Source organism: Nanorana parkeri, unplaced genomic scaffold (assembly GCF_000935625.1).
Source record: "Nanorana parkeri isolate BGI_ZX_2015 unplaced genomic scaffold, ASM93562v1 scaffold4, whole genome shotgun sequence".
NCBI classification, from domain to species: domain Eukaryota; kingdom Metazoa; phylum Chordata; class Amphibia; order Anura; family Dicroglossidae; genus Nanorana; species Nanorana parkeri.
The window spans coordinates 1,891,471-1,911,086 of NW_017306272.1; the positions used below are offsets into that span (position 1 = coordinate 1,891,471).

At 39.5% G+C, this 19,616-nt stretch overlaps 1 protein-coding gene across 1 annotated transcript in view; it reads left to right on the top strand.

Moving 5' to 3' along the window:
• The window catches only part of RFTN1 (raftlin, lipid raft linker 1), a 211,037-nt gene that overhangs the window by 143,595 nt on the left and 47,826 nt on the right, over positions 1-19,616 (top strand). The window contains exon 7 of the mRNA XM_018573203.1: positions 14,956-15,071. Coding sequence (XP_018428705.1) covers positions 14,956-15,071 — 116 coding nt within the window. The remainder of the gene's footprint in view (positions 1-14,955; positions 15,072-19,616) is intronic.

Below are 19,616 nucleotides of genomic sequence, written 5' to 3' on the forward strand. Positions count from 1 at the left end.
AATAATAGATAACAACAAAAGTGTGGAGACAGAGGCCCAGAACACGGCTACAGTCTCGTCACATACTGCGGGGTCCAGCCGCGCTATGCAGGGGAAATAAGATTAGAAACATGAGTAAAAATTATTGACTGTAATAAGTGTTAGAAGTCTGAGGCGGTATGACAGAATTGTGGCACCATTACACTTCGCAGCTTGAAAATTGATTTTGGGATTGTGACAGAAAAAGCAGCATGTGTTTGCTTGTAGCACTGCTGACAGGTTTTACATGGTACATTAAATGTTGCATCCAAGCGAGAACACCCCTGTAAAGCTCACCCCCCAAAGATTTTTATTTTGATCAGACGTACAGTTTCGAGACAGTCAAGTCTGATCATGATCTTTTTACAATGCAAGAATAATATTTTAATCTGCACATTTTTCTTTGTACACATTGTCTATCATCAATTTAGCATTTGTTGTATGTCAGAAAGGTTTGCTTTGTCTGTCGCCCCGAAAACAACAATTTTAGAGTTCTTTGTATAGCTGGGACCTGCTCCCATCTTTTGTGTGCTGTACCCTATGGACAGACGCACACACAGTTGGCATCTTCCTCTCAGTGAGGAAGGGGAAGGCCAACCTTGTAGGCTGTAGGTTGGCCAGCGATCTGAAAAATCTTTATTCAATATAAATAATGTTTCCAATGTTAAAAGCACTAATTTGCATTCCTTTTGGTAGTCCAAAATCAACAAATCCGAGCCTTAATTTTGCTTTGGGCCTTTGAATTTGGGAAGGAGTTAAGATGTTCTTGCCCATGATGATTCACTGGCAAACAGAAATATTATCTTAAATGATCTAAGTTTAGTTATCTTAAATCTGATTGGTTGCTATGCAATGCTGCACTTTGGCCTTCACGATTGCTGTTTGGATGGGTATAGTGGCCATGGAAGATGATTGCTTACTACATACAACAGAATCCTCTTTTTCCACTCACTGTCAGTCAAGGCACAGCAAGGTTTGTTTAAAGTGAAACTATATTTTTGAGATATACATTTTTTAAATTGTATTTGATATTTTTGTCTTCATAGAATAATTGTTATACAACTGTTACTTTAACTGATTGTGTCCAAATAAATGTGGGTGAACTAAAAAGACAGCATGGCTTGCTTTGCAGCTTCCTTTTGTCTGATAAAAACCTTATACTGAGCCATCTGATAAAGGATGGGTCCCTGTTATGATGACTCTTTTCTTTAAACAAATGGCTTCTTTTCAGCACAGCTAAAAGATGTAAATATGTAAAAAGTGCAATCTACTGACTGGCTGGTTATAAGACTGCATACTATATTTCATAGAAAATATATTTTATAATTGTTTTTCAGTCCTAGCTGTAATAAGAAATAAAGAAAGAAAAGACATATAAAACCAATACATTCCTTATAGTAAAGGAGCAATCACATGCTGTCTCCTATACCAACCATGGTAGATATTAACCTTTACCCGTTTGGAATAGTAATAATTAGGAAATCTATTCTGTGATTTATTTCTATGCCGTAAAGTGTATTTCCACCTTTGCAGCTAAATTTGAGAAGGGCCCCCCATGTGTTTATGTGTTCCAATTTATACAGCATGCCTAAAAATAATAAAAAATAAATTGCTACCTTTCAGGTTGTTTCTTTGGCGCAGGATTTTGACTGTTTAGAATACTTTTAGTGACAGTTTGGTTTAAAGGTATATTGACATGTCTGTACTCCTGCCAGGTATAATTAGTGTTATACTAGATGTGTACACTGTCTGTCCTAACAAAGTATTCAAGATCTCAAGGCTTGGGTGATACATAAAAAGTTCTGGTAGTGTGTCAGAAAACCAGAATCCACATTAAGTCCCTCCTTTATGGCATTGAAACTTATAATCATTTTCATCTCAGATGTTTCATCTGGTTCTCTGACACACTACCAGAACGTTTTATGAATCTACAGAACATCACAATATTCATGTATGTCGTATATCTCTGATCTGTTTAGGGTTTATTTGTCATCCTATGTTTATTTGTTCTGTCTTTTGATTATCAGGAGGCATTCTTTACTCCCAGGTCCAACATTTATGACACCCCCCCCCTCCCCCTCTAACAGCTTTCTCTAGCTTTACCTGACAAACTGTCATGTTGATAAGTATTGCTTCTGACCTGAAGAAGAGAGGTTCACTCTCGAAAGCTTGTCTTTTATATATTTTGTTAGTCCTATAAGAAAGGTATCATTGCACACTGCAATACTACGTTTTTTTTTTTTTTTACGTCTTGTCTCCCGGACTAATACGGCTTACCCATTGAAATTACACTATATATATTTATATACATATATATACACTGAGTGGCCAGTTTATTATGACCACCTGACGTTTGTAGGCAAATTAGCTATAATTAGCTATAATTTCGCTCTGAAGTTGCTAGAGGGCCAGGCCATTATAAATAGGGAAGCAGGTTGTTTACCACGACATTAGAAGTGATTTGTTCTGAAGATATGGGTAAACAATGCGATTTAACAGCCTTTGAACGTGGGATGATTGCTGGCGCGAGCCATGAAGCGAGTATCAGCAAAACAGCAGGATTTGTTAAATGTTCAAGAGCAGCTGTTGTTAAAGTGTTTAAAGACTGGACTGTCAGCCGAAAATCTGGGTCTGAACGTGTGAATTGTGGCCGTCAGCGACTAGTCAATGTTAGGGCAGAGTGGAGAGTGGTAAGACAGGTACAAGGCAACAGTGCAGTGTCAGATTCCTCGCATCACTTTTCAACATCTCGTGGAGTCACGAGGTGGCCCAACGAAGTCATCTCGTGGAGTTATCTTGTGGCCCAACAAAGTACTGATGGGGTGGTCATAATAATCTGGCCACTCAGTGTATGTATAGGTGATAAATAAAGTCTTGTTCACTTGCTACTTGCTCTGATGAAGAGGGGATACCCCTTGAAACGCGTCAGCCAGAGAAATGCTCGGGCTCACAATCTGGTTGTCTGAAGGACCATTGGTCATTTTTGTATGTACATTGATTAAATGGTACACCGTCACAAAAATAAATAAAATACAGTGTATGCCCTAATAGAATAGTATTCTATTTGCTCACATGCTTGGTCAGATTTTACATCAGTTCATTATAAAAATGTCTAGTGACATATTTATAATAAAGTAATAATGCAGGCATGGTCCTAGAAACCCCTCCCAAAAATGCAATGCAGCCATCGCTGGAGTACAAGCATGTAGACAGGAAGTGCAGGAAGAGCTCTGAGATACAACAAGGGATAAAAATGGTGAAGGTAAAAAACGGCAACTGTGTAAACACAAATTGGGGACATTTTTAAAAACCGACCAAAACATCAGCTGAAACATAAACTTTCAGTAAAGTTGATTGATTCCCCAAGTAATTGATTATTCCCCAATTGTTTTATTCACAATACATCATATACAGGCAAAGCAATATTGTTGTTCTTTCCCATCTTCATAGTCATTGTAAAAGGTATTGGGGGGAGGGGGTTTCCTGTTCAGATTTCACACCGGGCCACCTAGATTTTAGCTATGTCTTTGTGCTTGTCAACCTTTTTTTTAAAAAAGGATAAAGTAAAAGCTCACTCTCCCTATTTGTGGCCTTCTTAATACAATAGATACAATCAACACACACAAACTGAATGAAGACATGTATTTAGAATTCTGTGACATGCAACATGCAATACCCAAATCTTTAGTGATAAATTAATTTTCATTAGATGCCGAGAAAGAGGTGCTGCATTGATAAAGAACATTTTGTGATATTCATCTCTGGCTGTTGAGTTACAATAACATGAAATAATACACCACAGCCTGTTCTCCACAGAGCTGTAAGCGGTGCAATAATGTTGTTATGACTAATATCAGGAAATAAATGAGTTTTCAGTAATGAATTAGTGAGATGTTCCAAGCATGTACATTTAAAGATTATATCTGAAACAGGAAATTAGATGTAATGAGCCAGTCAAAATATTGCACGACTCCATTACATTCCTAAAAAGGAGTCATTCTCTGTGTTGCTTAATGGAATCCATAATAAGATTGGACTTCATCAAAAACACTTTGACTATGGTTATCCAAGCACAAAGAATATAAATAGAAAATGTAGCAGAAATGATTTAACAATGTCTGTGGAGTGAACATTATCTTTCTGTGATAAGGTCTTGACATTGTATTTTAAGGAACTATAGGCTGAAAAAGTATGGGAGGAAGGGCAGGCTGGATAAAGACAAGGTTTATATCTCACCTCTGACCTCTTGGTCTATTGCTATGTTTCTCAATCTTTTTTTCAGTCACAGAAATCCTTAAATCTTGAGGATCCCCAGTGTAAAATGGGGTCCCATTTACAACAGAAGCTCCCTGCCCTTTACATCAGGAGGCCCCTTTCATATCAGAGCATCCTTTTACATCAGAGCCCCACCCCCCATAATATCAGGAGCTCCTCTTTCACATCAAAGACCCTAATTTCACATGAGAGTCCCCTCCTTGATATTAAGAGCCCCCTTTCACATCACATTCCTCCTCCCTTCATATTAAGAGCCCCCTTTTACATCGGAGCCCCCCTTGATATCAGGGGCCCTCCTTTTTACATTAGAGTCTCTGATTTCACAAGAGAGTCCCCTCATTCGTATCAGGAGCCCCCATTTCACATCAGTCCCGCTTTGACATCAGAATCCTCCTTTCACATCAGAGTTCTTAGCCCTCCTCCTTTCACATCAGAGCCCTCAGTCCCCCCTTCACATCAGAGTCCATACAGAACAGCAACAGAACGGCTCGTCGGCACCATTAAAACTCATGATGGTGCACAAAAATACAGGACAAATTGTTTTTCATATTGAATCAATACAGGGCGCAGAATGTTTCTTTGGCAGCACCCCTAATGAACTCAGACAGCACCCCAGGGTGATGTGGCACCCTGATTGAGAAAGGCTGGTCTAGTGAATCAGTCATCTACAGGATCCTGACCCCCGCTCTTCTTGCAGGTCATACTGAAAAATTTTCCTAATATTGGCTTTTGTTTTAGAAGATGCTTAAACTTCCATGTTAAGTGGAGTATGTGAACAGACAACTCACCAATTAAGACAATGTCTTTGGGGCAGTGGTAGTCCATGTTTCTAATGCATCTGTATGTCTAAAAAAGCACAGATCTTCAGTAGACCTCCTTTTAATAAAAGTCACCTTAGAAGGGATTAGCTGTAACATGTTTTAAAAGAACCTGTTGGTGCACTAAGAGCAGGACTGGGATGGTGGTGGTGATTTTTGTTTATGGATAGCCTGCTATGGGGAAACATTTTTGACTGAAGCACATATGGAGAAAGAGAGCTAAGTAATATTGAATCTCTAGCTACCCATTCCACCATTTGTATGTGCTTATGTAGTATGGAATTTCCCTTGACACGTTTCTTACGGTTTACAGTGTAATTTACACCACCCACAGACTCATAGCAAACAGCAGCAAAATCCCTGCCCTGCTGTTGTACAAGAAGTTTGACAGATTGAAATTTGAAAGCAAAAACAAAAGGGGTTTAATAGATACCTTATTTTTTTAAAGGGGAATCTTTCATCTTTTATTTATTTAGATATTCACATGAAAGTAATCAGCCTGATGTAAATGATATTTGTATGGTTATAATTATACAGTACATGTACTGTGAGGCAGCCATATTTGGTCATGTATATACTTCTTACATAATAGTGCTACATTGTTGTAGAACTTTACTGTTGATGTTATTTCAATTGGATGAATTTGAAATGTTGGATCCCAAATACATTAAATCTCACAATGAGGATTCTGTAAAGTCTACTTGTTGAAGTGTAATAAATGTGATGTGGCTGCTCTTAGACAAAAAAGGCCTCTAGGAAGGCTAGGACTCTTTGAAGGCTAAAAGGGTTATTCACTAAAGGGTGAAGAGTTTGGAGAAGGAAGGAGAAGGGAACAATCTAGGCCAACATAGCTGATTTGATAGCTTAGAGTCCCATTCAGTGGGAAAGAGATCAGCAAATGGATGTTCACCAGTCTCCTGCCCCGCTCCTTCTTCTTCCCCGTAAAAACCAGTGAAAACAGGGCCCAGCAATAGGATTTTGGTAGCAGTAAAATATTTTTAATGATTTCCAGGGATTAGCAGTGTATATTCTATAAGGTACTGTGTGAACTCTGAGCATGCTACTAAGCACCTGGATCTAGCAGTATTTATCTGGGCACCAGGAACCAATAGTACACTTTATACAGTGCTTTATGGCTTGGCTTTATATATGTTTGTTGATATTTTTTTATCAATTTGAATATGAACATTTTAGCTGCTTACTCAATTTTTTTGGTTTTATGAAAAATAAAAAACCCATTAAGACTTTAAACATTGTTTGCCTTTCAGTAGCCATGTTTTATTTAATGCTTTATGTGCAATTTTTGTTTTCCTAAAAGGAGTACATGCTAGTGAACCTTTATTCATAAGCAGGCCTAATCATATGCCAGTTGAATAGTCAGCTCTCTTTGAATAGTATTAGTTCATGACATGCTACAAATACAGAACAGTGAAGTAAGTAAATTATTAAAATGCAGGTCAGTTAGGTGTATGCTTGATTACCTTCCTTACATGTCATTTAAAATCCTCATACGCTTTCAAGCCTGCCTTGGTAAAAATAACGTATTCAGTTTAGTCCTGCCATGACTAATGCACATTTTTGCTTTGGTTATTAACTGACAGTGAATGTGAATATAATGGAACTATTTCATAGAGGGTATTCTGACAAACCTTTTCAGCAGCAAACATGTATTTTTCATAAAATGATTCATTATTTGGACTATTTACTGGTGAACAAGAGATGAAACGGCAAGAGGATTGAAATCCTTGGACTACATGTATAGCGCTATAGTGTAGTTTGCTCCTCACAACAGAGGCGTAATTAGAAACCTCAGGGCCCCGGGTGCAATTAACCCCCCACTCCACCCCCCATAAAAAAATCTCGGTGTCTTGGCAGTTACCATGGTAGTGCATGTGTGTAGCCCCAGGAGGCAGGGCCACTAGTTGAAATCATGGGACCCCATACAAGTTTGGCTGTGCTGATTAATAATTGTTATTATTATTAATATTTTTATTGTTTTTTATTGTTTTATTATTTTTATCACTTTAAAAAAAATATTTTTTACTTTTTCTCAATTTTTAATTTTTTTCCCCATTTTTTAATTTTACTATTTTTTTACTACATTTTTATTTTATTATTTTTAACTTTTTATAAATGTTTTTATTTTCCTTTTTATTTAATTATTGTTTTACTATGTTTTAATGCCAGTTGAATAGTCAGCTCTCTTTGAATAGTATTAGTTCATGACATGCTACAAATACAGAACAGTGAAGTAAGTAAATTATTAAAATGCAGGTCAGTTAGGTGTATGCTTGATTACCTTCCTTACATGTCATTTAAAATCCTCATACGCTTTCAAGCCTGCCTTGGTAAAAATAACGTATTCAGTTTAGTCCTGCCATGACTAATGCACATTTTTGCTTTGGTTATTAACTGACAGTGAATGTGAATATAATGGAACTATTTCATAGAGGGTATTCTGACAAACCTTTTCAGCAGCAAACATGTATTTTTCATAAAATGATTCATTATTTGGACTATTTACTGGTGAACAAGAGATGAAACGGCAAGAGGATTGAAATCCTTGGACTACATGTATAGCGCTATAGTGTAGTTTGCTCCTCACAACAGAGGCGTAATTAGAAACCTCAGGGCCCCGGGTGCAATTAACCCCCCACTCCACCCCCCATAAAAAAATCTCGGTGTCTTGGCAGTTACCATGGTAGTGCATGTGTGTAGCCCCAGGAGGCAGGGCCACTAGTTGAAATCATGGGACCCCATACAAGTTTGGCTGTGCTGATTAATAATTGTTATTATTATTAATATTTTTATTGTTTTTTATTGTTTTATTATTTTTATCAATTTACTATGTTTTTATTTTATTATTTTTTTCTATTTTTATTTTTAAAAAATTCAGTTTTTATTTATTTTATTTTTTACTTTTTTTTTTACTTAACGTTATTGCTATCACACAGGGACTAACACGCCCCTGTGTGATAGCATTCTGAGACGGCAGGCTCTCTTTATGAGCCTGCCCTCCAATACAGAAGATAGTATTGGAGGGCAATACTAATCTTCTGTACAGCTCAGGCTGTGACAGCTGACACAGGCGTGCTGTGAGTACAGCGGTCCTGTGTCAGTGATCACGGAGCAGAAAGGAGAACGGAGGTTCTCTGCTCTGCTCCCCGCTCTCCATCCTGAACTACCTTGCCGTGGGCTGGGGTCTCCCAGAAGAGAGGGGACCCCGAAAACCACAGCACGGAGGAAGGCAGCCGGTGCTTTACATTTAGCCCTGCTTGCCTGATGCAGGGCTAAATGTAGAGAAAAAATCCCTCCCGGCGCCCCTTCGGACTGCCCCACCTCAAGTGGTGGACCACCAGGGCCCAGTCCCAAATGTGACCGCTGTGACCCTGGTAGTTGTGCTAGTGCCTCACACCCTACTATGTCTTTGTCACTCATTTATCTGTCAAAGGTGTCACCCTCACTGCCTGTCATTATCAGCAAAACAAATTGAATTCAGATGAGTGTGCTGAATCGCATGAGAGATTTCAGTTATACACAGAAACAGTCAGGAGGCACTTTGAGTATCATTACAGCTAAATGTAACATAGTAATCTAATTTAGCTTCTTCTGATAGATGGTTTACACAAATGTAATTTGTGAATCCATACATGCCCAAAAAGTAAAATGTGTCCACCCACCCCCAGGTGCTGGACATACATTTTCAACCCCTCTGCTATTAAAGCCGACGTAAACTGCGTTGTACATTTTCTGGTTTTGCCCCAATGTGCAAGTATTCACGGTGTACTTTACAAGTGTGCTCTTCTCCAGCACTGTTGGATTGATCTTCAATCCTCAGCTCTGTCCCGTCCTCGCTGCCATCTCTGCTGCCAACACTTCCAGGTTCTCAGAAGTCCTTTTGCACCATTGGATAGCCACCGATGATGTAGCTCCTGCTCCTTGGCACCTGGCAGATTCACGGCATCTTGAAGATGCCATGAATGGGCTGAGTGTGTACTGTGCATGGAGTCTGCACCCTAATGTGTACACAGAAAATCAAACAATTGCTGGGAGAGAGAGGAAGAATTTTTTTTTGTAAGAAGAGACTTTGCATATCTCTTCCAGACACAAATCTCTACATCCAAGCAAATTGTTATTTTATTGACTTTACTGCCTCTGTTGCCTTCAACTCAGCTGCTCACCATAAAAATCGGGGAGGCGTCCCACCCTAATCGAGAAATGTACAGGTAATTTGGGCAAATGCGAGCACCAAATCATGTGATGGGAGTCCAACGTCTTTAGTTAAATGTCTGATGACAAACCAAATACAAATACAGCCAACGTGTTTTGGGGGACAAAAACATCCCCCTTCATCAGGGCTTAAAGAAGGGAAGTACTTGGACAGCTGAATTGTGCTGCAATAGATTGGACGCCTGTTTGGTATTGCATTGTTGATGAAACAGGCAAGGAGATAGAGAGCAATAACGAACGGTAAAACATGCGTTTTAGTGCATCACTGCAATACACAGGGGCGAAGTAGGCCTTAATATTTTACGTCTTGGATCTGGAAGCCGATAAGGACCTCTGACTTTTTCTCCAACTTTCCTTACCTGCATACTTAAGGTTAATGACAAGGAAAGCACTTTTCCACTCATAGCCAGAAATCTTGCATTTCCAGATGTAGGTATGCAGTTTCAACCCCCCTTGTTTATTTCATGTTAGGTCTACTTTAACCAGCATGTTAAAAAATCTGCCTGCTTGGGAAACTGCTGTGATCAGGTCATTATGGGGTAAATGTGAGCAAAAAAATATATTTTGATAATATACCTGCAGTACATTTCCTGGCTCAGTACACACAGCAGTGCTCACTGGCTATGGCACATTAAGGTTCTGCTGCATTTAGCTAGTGGCTTGATGACTACATCTCAAACCTGACACTAATATTACATTTAATGTATGAGAGGTTCTGATAGTATGCGGCTTAGTTTTTTTTAACCTTTTGAACATTCAGACAAATTCTAATTTCAAGAAATTACACAATTCTGCCAATAAAAATAGTGACATAGATCAGACAACCCATGGACCATAACTGGACAGGGTAGACTGGCGATTATCACAGACCACACTATGCAGACATGCAGGCTAGACTGCTCTGGGTTTAAATATTAATGTATGTTTATTTTTATTTCTTACTGCACCTGCCCTTTCAGGAATGTGTAGAAACCGCAGGGATTGCTCCAAACAATTTCCACATTTACAAAGCATCAGACATCAGCCAAAATGCTGAATTGACACAACTTCCTTAACGGAGAACTATGAGGTGAGTGCTTTTCACTCACCTCATAGTTCTAGCCGACCTGTGACAATGAGACTGTCACAGGTCGGCTCAGTAGATCGGGAGGTGAGCGAACACATACCGGCGTTCGCTCACCTCTCGATCCTGTCATGGCTATCTGCCGTGACAGGGGATGGGCTGGATTCCCCCCTCCCCGCTCCGATGATAATAAAGGAGCAGGGACAGTCTTATAGGTCATCAATTCTGCTCACTCTGCTCTTACCTCCTGTCAGTAGTTCTCTCTCAGCACATGTATATGCAGCAGAATCTGGTTGGTCCCTAGTGCTGCCCCTCCCTCTCCCAATCTGAGTAGTGTTCTGTAGGGGATGACAGGAGGCTACTATCAAAACAGTTTCAGGACCTTATACTAATTGTATGTAAAAATGCATCTAAAGTGGAACTCCAGTTTTTTTTTTCTTCAAAGTAGCTGCCATGCATCTTTTAAAATAAAAAGGCAGCTCCCACTGTAATACTCACCTTAGGGCTCCAGACGTCCAATGCCATTCATCCTCTGGGATGAATGGTAGCTAGTGTCATCTAACCCACTTCCTGTGGGCCCAGACATGCCCCCTGATGGCACGTCATTGTGCAGCCTGGAATAACAGTACTCCTGGCTTCACCAACCACCACCGCCAAAGAAGAAGAGTAGGATTTTTCCAGACTGGCTGAAGACTGTAGAAAAAATATGTGTATGTATCTGCCTGGAGTTGGGCTTTAAATTAAGCCTACAGGGCTTTTACTTTCTTACTATTTTTGACAAGGTAATAACATAATATTTAGAAGTTTGCCCCTTCTCGAACTCTGCACATATGCTGTATATTGCTGTGCATCCATGACATGTCCCATGTACAAGGTTATACTGTGAATCGAAGGGCAAAGTAGACCATAGTAACCAATCAGAATCCATTGTAAAATGTTATGGGTTACTGCCCATTGTACTTCAACATTACTGTTTGCACTACCTTATGAATAAAGACAGGAATGCCACTTGCTAAAGTTTGGGTGCTGTTCACTGTGGTTTCCTTTAGCTCAGTATTGTTGTCTGACTTGTATTCAAAGATCTAAGGCAGCTAGCGCTTAGCATACAGTAAAACGTGAATTTATACTCTTCTTGTAAATCAAAATACAGAACATTAAAGTGGCATTTAGCCAGGAGAAAGGCATTAAATATTTATGGGCACCAATGAAAACAGCTTTTTGTGCACAGTAGGGCAGCATCTTTACCTTAATGAAATATTTAGTGGCACTGGACCAATTTAAGATAAAAAAAATAAGAGATAGTGATTTAATTTTCAAGCTCCACCACCCAGAAGACAAGTCATAAGAGAGGTGCTCGAGGACGGCAGGTGGAGGCAACAGATGAGCAGAATGAGAGACAACTTGAGTTGCTGGCTTGTTTGTCTGGCATGTTTTTTAATGATTGCGCACTGTCTGCCTGCTGTTCTTTGTGTATTCTCATGGAGCTAAGGAAGTCCGCTAGAGGGACAAGTATCAGTTGGTTGTAGAGTATGTTTAAGAGCTGTAATAAATGCTTCAATGCTTCATGTTATTGCACCAGTTGTCGAAAAACCTCTGTGTGATGAGCCCCAATCTGTCTTCTTCTGAACAAGGACATAAGGTTACTATAAAATGTATGTGCCACTTCAGTCTTTCTTTACATTGCAAGATATCATGTAGTGGGTCCTGACACAATTGAGGATGAGCACCAAGGATGACATCTGCCCATCTGCAATCACACATACCCAGGGGTATGTGTCGTGCAACTTAGCTGAAAGTCAGAAGCAGCGTAGTCACGTAAACAACTTTCTTTCCTTATATTGTTTACAGTGACAGTATTGTAAAATTTCAGTGTGAAATAATGAATGCTTCTGACGGTCAAAAGTCCTCTTTCACGCTCCTTTATTTAACCATAGCTAGCCCAATCCTCAGCTGTGTGTTGCATTTGGCTGTCGTTTTGTGGTCAGAACCATTACGTTTATAGCCACTAGACATGTAAATTTCATTTCGTTCCAATGGATATTCATACGAATTTCATAAAATTTGGACATTCGGATGCATCCAAAGTTCTGAATTCGAGCACGTCCGAATGCAAATGAATTTGAGTGTTCTTTAAAAAAAAAAGATCCGTCCGGATTTTGTTCAAAGCGAAACTAAATCAGACAAGTGACTGTTCTCTGGCCAATCAGATGCTTTTTTTTGTCTGTTGGGGGTTCCATCTCAGACACAGTCATGTGAGTTTCCGTTGTGGATCTTTCCGAAACGAAAATTCAGACGGATCTGAAAATTGAATAACGAACCGAATCGAATTTCGGTTAGAAATACGAAAGACAAAAGAAATAAAAATCCAAATCGGAAAACAAATTATTTGCAGGGTTACATGTCTAATAGCCACTCTAAGTACTGAATCCTATCATTAGTTATTTTTAAGACAAATGTTTAAGATACATTATGTGATACAGTGTTGTGGGGGTTATTGAGTATTTGAGAAACTATTCTTTAAAAAAAATTAAAAAAATATAAAATATCAATAAATATCAAACCTATCCCATACAAACATGTAGTATCAGCTTTTCCTCTAAATATTTTACAATGGAATGTTCTTACAGAAATTATACTAATATTACACAATATCATATAAATCTCTTCAGATGCATTAGCGGATATAATTCACCAATGCACACATAAACACCCGGGCCTTACATAGTGTATATGCCAGTGGTATGTAACATCGGCACCCCAGCTGTGATGAAACTATAAATCCCATCATGCATCTGCCTCTGGGAGTCATGCCCGTGGCTGTCAGCATCTTGCAATGCCATGTAGTTGCACAACAGCTAGAATGCCAAGGTTGCCTACCCCTGGTATATGCCATCATCTTAGCAAGGCCAGAACTTACAGGGTTATTCACTCGGTGAAGTGAAGCTAGCTGAAGGATCAGTCGAAGCTACGGCTGGTCCTTCGGCTAGCTTTGTGAATAGATCCCTTAGTTTTATTCGGTAAAGGTGCATATGATAGCCAGACTTAACTTAGCAAAGGTACATATAATATGCAGATCTCAAAAGTATAAGCAATATGTAACAAGGTATCCAAAAGAAAATTGTATGGAAGAGTGAAACAAGCCAGCAGGAAGAGGGAAAGCGTTACCCAATCAATGGTTGAGAGTACTCCACCAGGTTTGTCTCCACGTTTATTGTGATGATTTAACTTTCTCAGGAGGTAGACATTTAATCGATTTGGTACACATTAAATCTATTATCATTTTATGAAATATGTTATTGTACAAGGATATCAAGACATTATGGCTACCCAAGGTCATTATTGTAGGGTTCAATTAGAGATTTGTTTCTCTAACTGAGCCCTGCAATAGAGAGCGTAGGTAGCCCAAATGTGTTTCCATGCTTCTATAAGAACAGTTTTGGTTGTATTCAGTCAGTAGACTATTGTTTAGCCTCCCTGATAGTGTCTGTAGTACACATTAGTTTGGAAATGCATACACATGTGTATCTGAGTGTTTGAGAGAAAGACCTTTCACTGGCTGTGCTGTATTCTAGCATCCAACTACAGCCTATGGCCAGTGTTTTTCTTTTATTTTCCCTATTACTTAAGGTCTCCAAAGATTAAAAATGAGCAAGAAATAATTTACGTAGAAAGATTATTGTGATTTATTATCGTTGTGACATTTTATGAGCTTGGTCTTTTCTCACATATTCACCAACTCCATTATGTTAAGGATCTACTGATTTCTCTGTTTGTTATAAAGAGAGTAAAATGATAGGAGTCAAACTACTTTAGCTAGCTTTATAATGGCACTGCATGGGAAAGGGGGAAACTCAAGTAGGAATATCTCTGGGATGTCTGAGAGATACAAGGAGCTAGTTGGCAATTCAATCTAGCAACATCCATCTAAAACTGAAATATATTGGAGACAGTTTATTCTTTAAGAGCAACCCAGGACCATCATTCTGCGTTTAGTTTATTTGACTATGTGATGATAGCACCTTAATTGTCATGTGATTAAATATGTATTTGATTAAGCAAATAAAGCTCCAATTTTCTCAAGATTTGCATGCATGGATATGTAGCCGAAGTGTTTATTGGTTGTTTAGAAAATGTTAAAACATCATTACATTTCTATCAAATAAATAGGAACTCCAGGCAAAAATCTTAATAAAGTGTCAATATACATATGTGAACTGTTTCACGTTCCAAAACAAGAACAATTCTTGACATTTATCTAATTTACACACATTTTTAGTTGACATCCCAACCCTGACAGTTGACAATCAAATTTGCTGGTTTATCTGGTTTCTTGTAGCTTCAAAAGTCACCTTTCAAGCTTTAGTCTACTGATTAGGCAATGGGTAAGCTCCATCACCCCCATCCAATAAGCAGGCAGATAAGAGAAGAAGCTGTAAAGATGAACCATGCTATGCTATGAGTTCCTGTTATTGTTACATACTGTACATAATCACAGCCACATAACCTACTGATTCCGTCTTATTGACTGAACTTTTGTTTTTTGCTTCTCAGACACTACATCGGAGTTTACAGATGGTGTTTTTATTTTTGAAGACTTCCCTGAGCAAGATCCAAAGACTATAAAGCGTTATGATGCTATTGTCGTAGAACAGTGGACCATCATTGAAGTAGGTGTTTCATTTCTCAGTTTTCTCACACACATTGTTTGCAGTAATTGCATTAACATCATGATGTATGGTATTTATTATGATGCAGACTTCAAACAATTTTCGGTGGTAGCCCAACTCCAACTAGTGAGATTAAATAACACCCCCAACAGCTGAGCACTCCTGATCCCGCTTATTCCCTTTCTGCATTCACAGTACATATTGACACTGCAGTGCTGTGGCTACTTGTTTTCCCCACTGATGCGATCTTTGTACAGAACATGCTAAATTCTCTAGATTATTTGCTATCTTCAGTGCTACACTTCCATATTCAGAAGACTTATATAAAAAAAGGATCAGTCGAAGATTATGTTGGGCTTGCATTTGTACGACTTTCCATGGACACCGCATTTTAATATACAGTACCTTTGACCTTATAGTTAATATTTAGATGAATGGGACATTGGTACTGAAGCAGGAACCAAAATCTTATTATGGTATTATAAAATTATTTTGCATTTAAAATACTGTACTTTTTTCCAAAATAGTAACTTAACGGGAAGCAATCTGGAATTAGTACTGGGATTACTGGGATTAGTAAGCATCCAAATCTCCATCTTTCAGGGCTTGCTGTTTGTCACATTATTCTCGGGTATTCTCTTCCCCTCAGGGTATAAGGCTATCCTGTCTACTGTCCCAGTTCTTTGCTGAATACAGATATTCTTTTTGGGATGCTGAAAGATTGTTAAACTGTTCTTTAACAAAGCCTTTAGCTTTCTTTATTATAACCCTGACAGCACCCTTGTTACTTAAAGTCCATTTCCACCTTTCCAGAGGTATTTTTTTTTAAAACATATGCCTGCATTGTACACCAAATGTACATGAAGCAGGCATATCCTCTTTTTTGTTAGCTTTCCTCTTCATATGCTCATGAAAATGGCCGCCTCTGTGCTCTGCAAGCAATCTGTGTATATTACAACTGAGCTCTCGCTCTAAACTCTCCACCCCCCATTCATTAGTATTCATAGTGGGGTGTTACAGAGAATCACAGGGAGGGGGTCAGCTGTTTACAGCCTTCTTTACAATCCGACCCCAGTGTCAGACTGGGTTTCCAGTGGAGAAAATTTTGAATTTGTAGGATTCAGGCTTAATATAAAGTTCATAAAAAAAAGAAAGCCGGGGGGCGTGGCGAGCTGCCGAGGAAGATGGCTGCGGTCTAACGGAGCTCCGCAACACCCGGTCCCCAGAGAGCTATCATTAGCCAGCAGAAGCACAGTATAACAACACTGAACCGACCAGGTTCAGATGGTGGACCGATAATGGTTTCACTAGTCTGTATGATTTCTATCGTACCCCTGACTTACCGATTTGGTCCTATCTCAAAACAACCAAACAGATCCCAGATTCAGAAATGTATAGGTTTCTTCAGCTGCAACACTGGGTATCCTCTATGCGAACACGTAGATGTTTAACTGCACCGCTTACTGGTTTTGAGCACCTCTGCCTGTATGCTCCAGGGGGACCTAAACAGGTGTCAGTTCTATATTCTATCTTGAACTCTCTACCACGTACTAGTTTTCACTCTTATTCCAACAAATGGTCAGCAGAACTGGGTCTGCATTGGTCTGATGATGACTGGAAAGAGGTGTGGAAGAATATTTCCCGGTGTTCCAGTAATGTGACAAATACTGAGGTGGCCTACAAGGTATTGTTTCGGTGGTACTTAGTCCCAACTCGTCTACCTAGAATATATTCAACATCTTCCGCTAACTGCTACAGAGGTTGCTCAACCCCAGGGGACATGTTACATACCTGGTGGTCCTGCCCCTTCGCTGCCCGGTTCTGGACCAGAATTTTTCGTTTGCTTTCGACTCTTTTTGCCAAAAATATCTCTAAAGACCCAACACAGGCCTTACTCCATGCCTCAGTCCCCGGACTGAACAAAGCTCAGGGAGCCCTAGCCCACCAAATATTAATTGCCGCCAAATTAACTTTGGCGGGAAATTGGAAAAAACAATTCATCCCGTATCGGGAATTCACCAATAGGCTGGATGTAGGTCTCTTAAATGAACGATTGTCGTACGTCCTACAGGATTCACAAGCCAAATTTCTTAAAATCTGGGAACCCTGGATTCTACATAATCACCCTGATCTAGATATTGACACCCTCCACCGACTGTGATGTGGTCTATAGAGTTAAGAGGTAATGAAAATGTGACCCTCAGCTGTGAACTGAAAAATCTGTGGAGTAGACCTGAACTACAATTGAAGTTGACCGACGGATGGACCCTTTCCCCCTACTTGTCTTCCCCTTCTTTCCCCCCCCCCCCTTTTTATTTCCTTTATCTTCTACTGCATTAATGTTGATTTGTAGTGTTTGCATTGACATACTGTTGATTGTATTACGTTACCTATGTGGCCGCCTGTAGCCGGCAAGCACTGTACAACATGCTGTTTGTAATTACCTTGAAAACCCAATAAATATTTGGATACAAAAAAAAAGAAAGCCTGCAATGTGAGTCATAAAAATGTGCACACATATACATCATCACTGCATCTCTGCATTACCACAATAAATGCTAATCGCTTACAAAGGTGGAAATGGACTCTAATAGTCTTGTGAATGTCTGTTAACACCAGTGATCTAAAACAGGAAACAGGACAGCCTTTGTTGTGGACTTTATAGTCTGAAAATTGAGCTGACACTTGTGGTCTTAGAATGCAAGTGTATAACAGGACACACAGCTATCCTTCCAGGTGTGAACATTCATATTGCTACAAACCCAGATCATTAGAACTGATTAGGATAGGAACATACAGAGATTTAGTTGGTTTGTTTTTAAACTCAGGCACAGTACAGGAAGGGATAACCATTTTCAGAGACAAATCTCTCCATCCTTTAGGCTCCCTGGAAATGAGGGACAATTATAGCTTGACCCCTTTTCCCACTGTAGACCAGACACTGAAGAGCTCTGCACTACATTTGTCCTTTGCTGTAACCTCGGATTGTCTCAAAAATAGTTCCATTCAAAATAATTTGCATAGATTACTTGGAATGTAGGTCATAAACTTAAAGCATGAAAGATATCTTAATCAATTAGATCAGCATTGTTCCACCTTTTTTCATGGTGCTGTTCGCATCCTATGTTTACTGGCTCTGAGAAACTGTGGCATAATGAAAAGCGAGGAAAATTACTATTTATCCCACTGGCCAGCTTTGGTTTTAAAAACGTCTTCCCAGCTCTTGAAATCCAAAGAAGTGACTGTCAAGCAATTGGCCACAACGTCAATTTTATTTGTACAGCGATGAAGTTTGAATTGTTGTATTTATTCCTTGGTGTATGCAATTATACATTTATAAGTACTTTTAATGAAACAGATTAGCTGGACATCTTATTTCTATTGGCAGATGATGCAGCCTATTAATGCAGCCCTAGTAATGGGCTGATAGGAATTTGAGGGGGCAGGCAAAAGTAGCAAGCTCTGACAATATCCGTAAGTGCCTGTTAGAACTGCCAGGGATATGGCCTTAGGGGAAGTGTCTTTAAAAAGCTAAAGCAAATGTGTGCTTTATATCTGAAATTATCTTTTTTCTGTAAGTTGTTACTTTAAGGTTTATTTATTTTTTACCATTTCTTAAATAAGATCATTTATTTATAGGCAGACCCAGCCCCCATTCACACTAGTGACACCCCTGAATGTGCACAATATTGTCATTATTTGTTACTGGCACCACAAGCAAGCAAGATGTGTAAGAAATATGAAGTCATAAAACGTGCGATGCCTGCAACTCAAACTGACGCATGAGCTTCTTTGTTGCCAGCTCAGTGAAATGCACAGCCTGCCCTATATTGACGCATGGTAAAATACATCATGCATTTATGCGTGCACCTAGTGTGAATGGGGGCTCATTATTGTGTCCGCACAATTCTGAGAATTAACTGGTAGGTGGAAGCTGGCATGTTTAACTATAACTGTGCTTTCACTTAATGTAATACATTAGTACTTTTCCCTGCAGCCTACGCAAAATGCATTTAGCAAAGATAATTTATGTTTCCAATGCAATGGCCTGGCCCTGTGTTTACCTTCATCAAATAAATTGACCTACTTCACTTCGCAAACTTTATGGGTCCATTCAACAACATTTAGGGGTCTATTCACTAAGCTGCCAAGGGCAGCCGAGTGAATGACCGATCTGAAGTGAAGTGAGCCGAACACTGTTCGGCTATTCACTTCAGGCTGGTACGGCTGATTTCAGCCGTACATCGGCTGAAATCAGCCGTACATCGGCTTGCTTCGCGTGGCTTCGGGTCGGCCGAACATGCTCTGGATCGGCTGAGCCGAACCTCCGGCAGGCTTCTCACTGCTGTTCGGGCTATTCTTAAAGATGCTGAACAGCAGTGAGTGAATAGCCGAATGCCGCTGAGCGGCATTTGGCTTGGCTGTTCTGCTCGGTCCCTCAGAGGCACCGAGCAGAACAGAAAAAGAGTGAAAAAAGTTAAAAAAAGTAAATAGCAAACGATTGTGCGGAGCTAGCAGTGACAGCTAGCTCCGCCCAATAGTTTC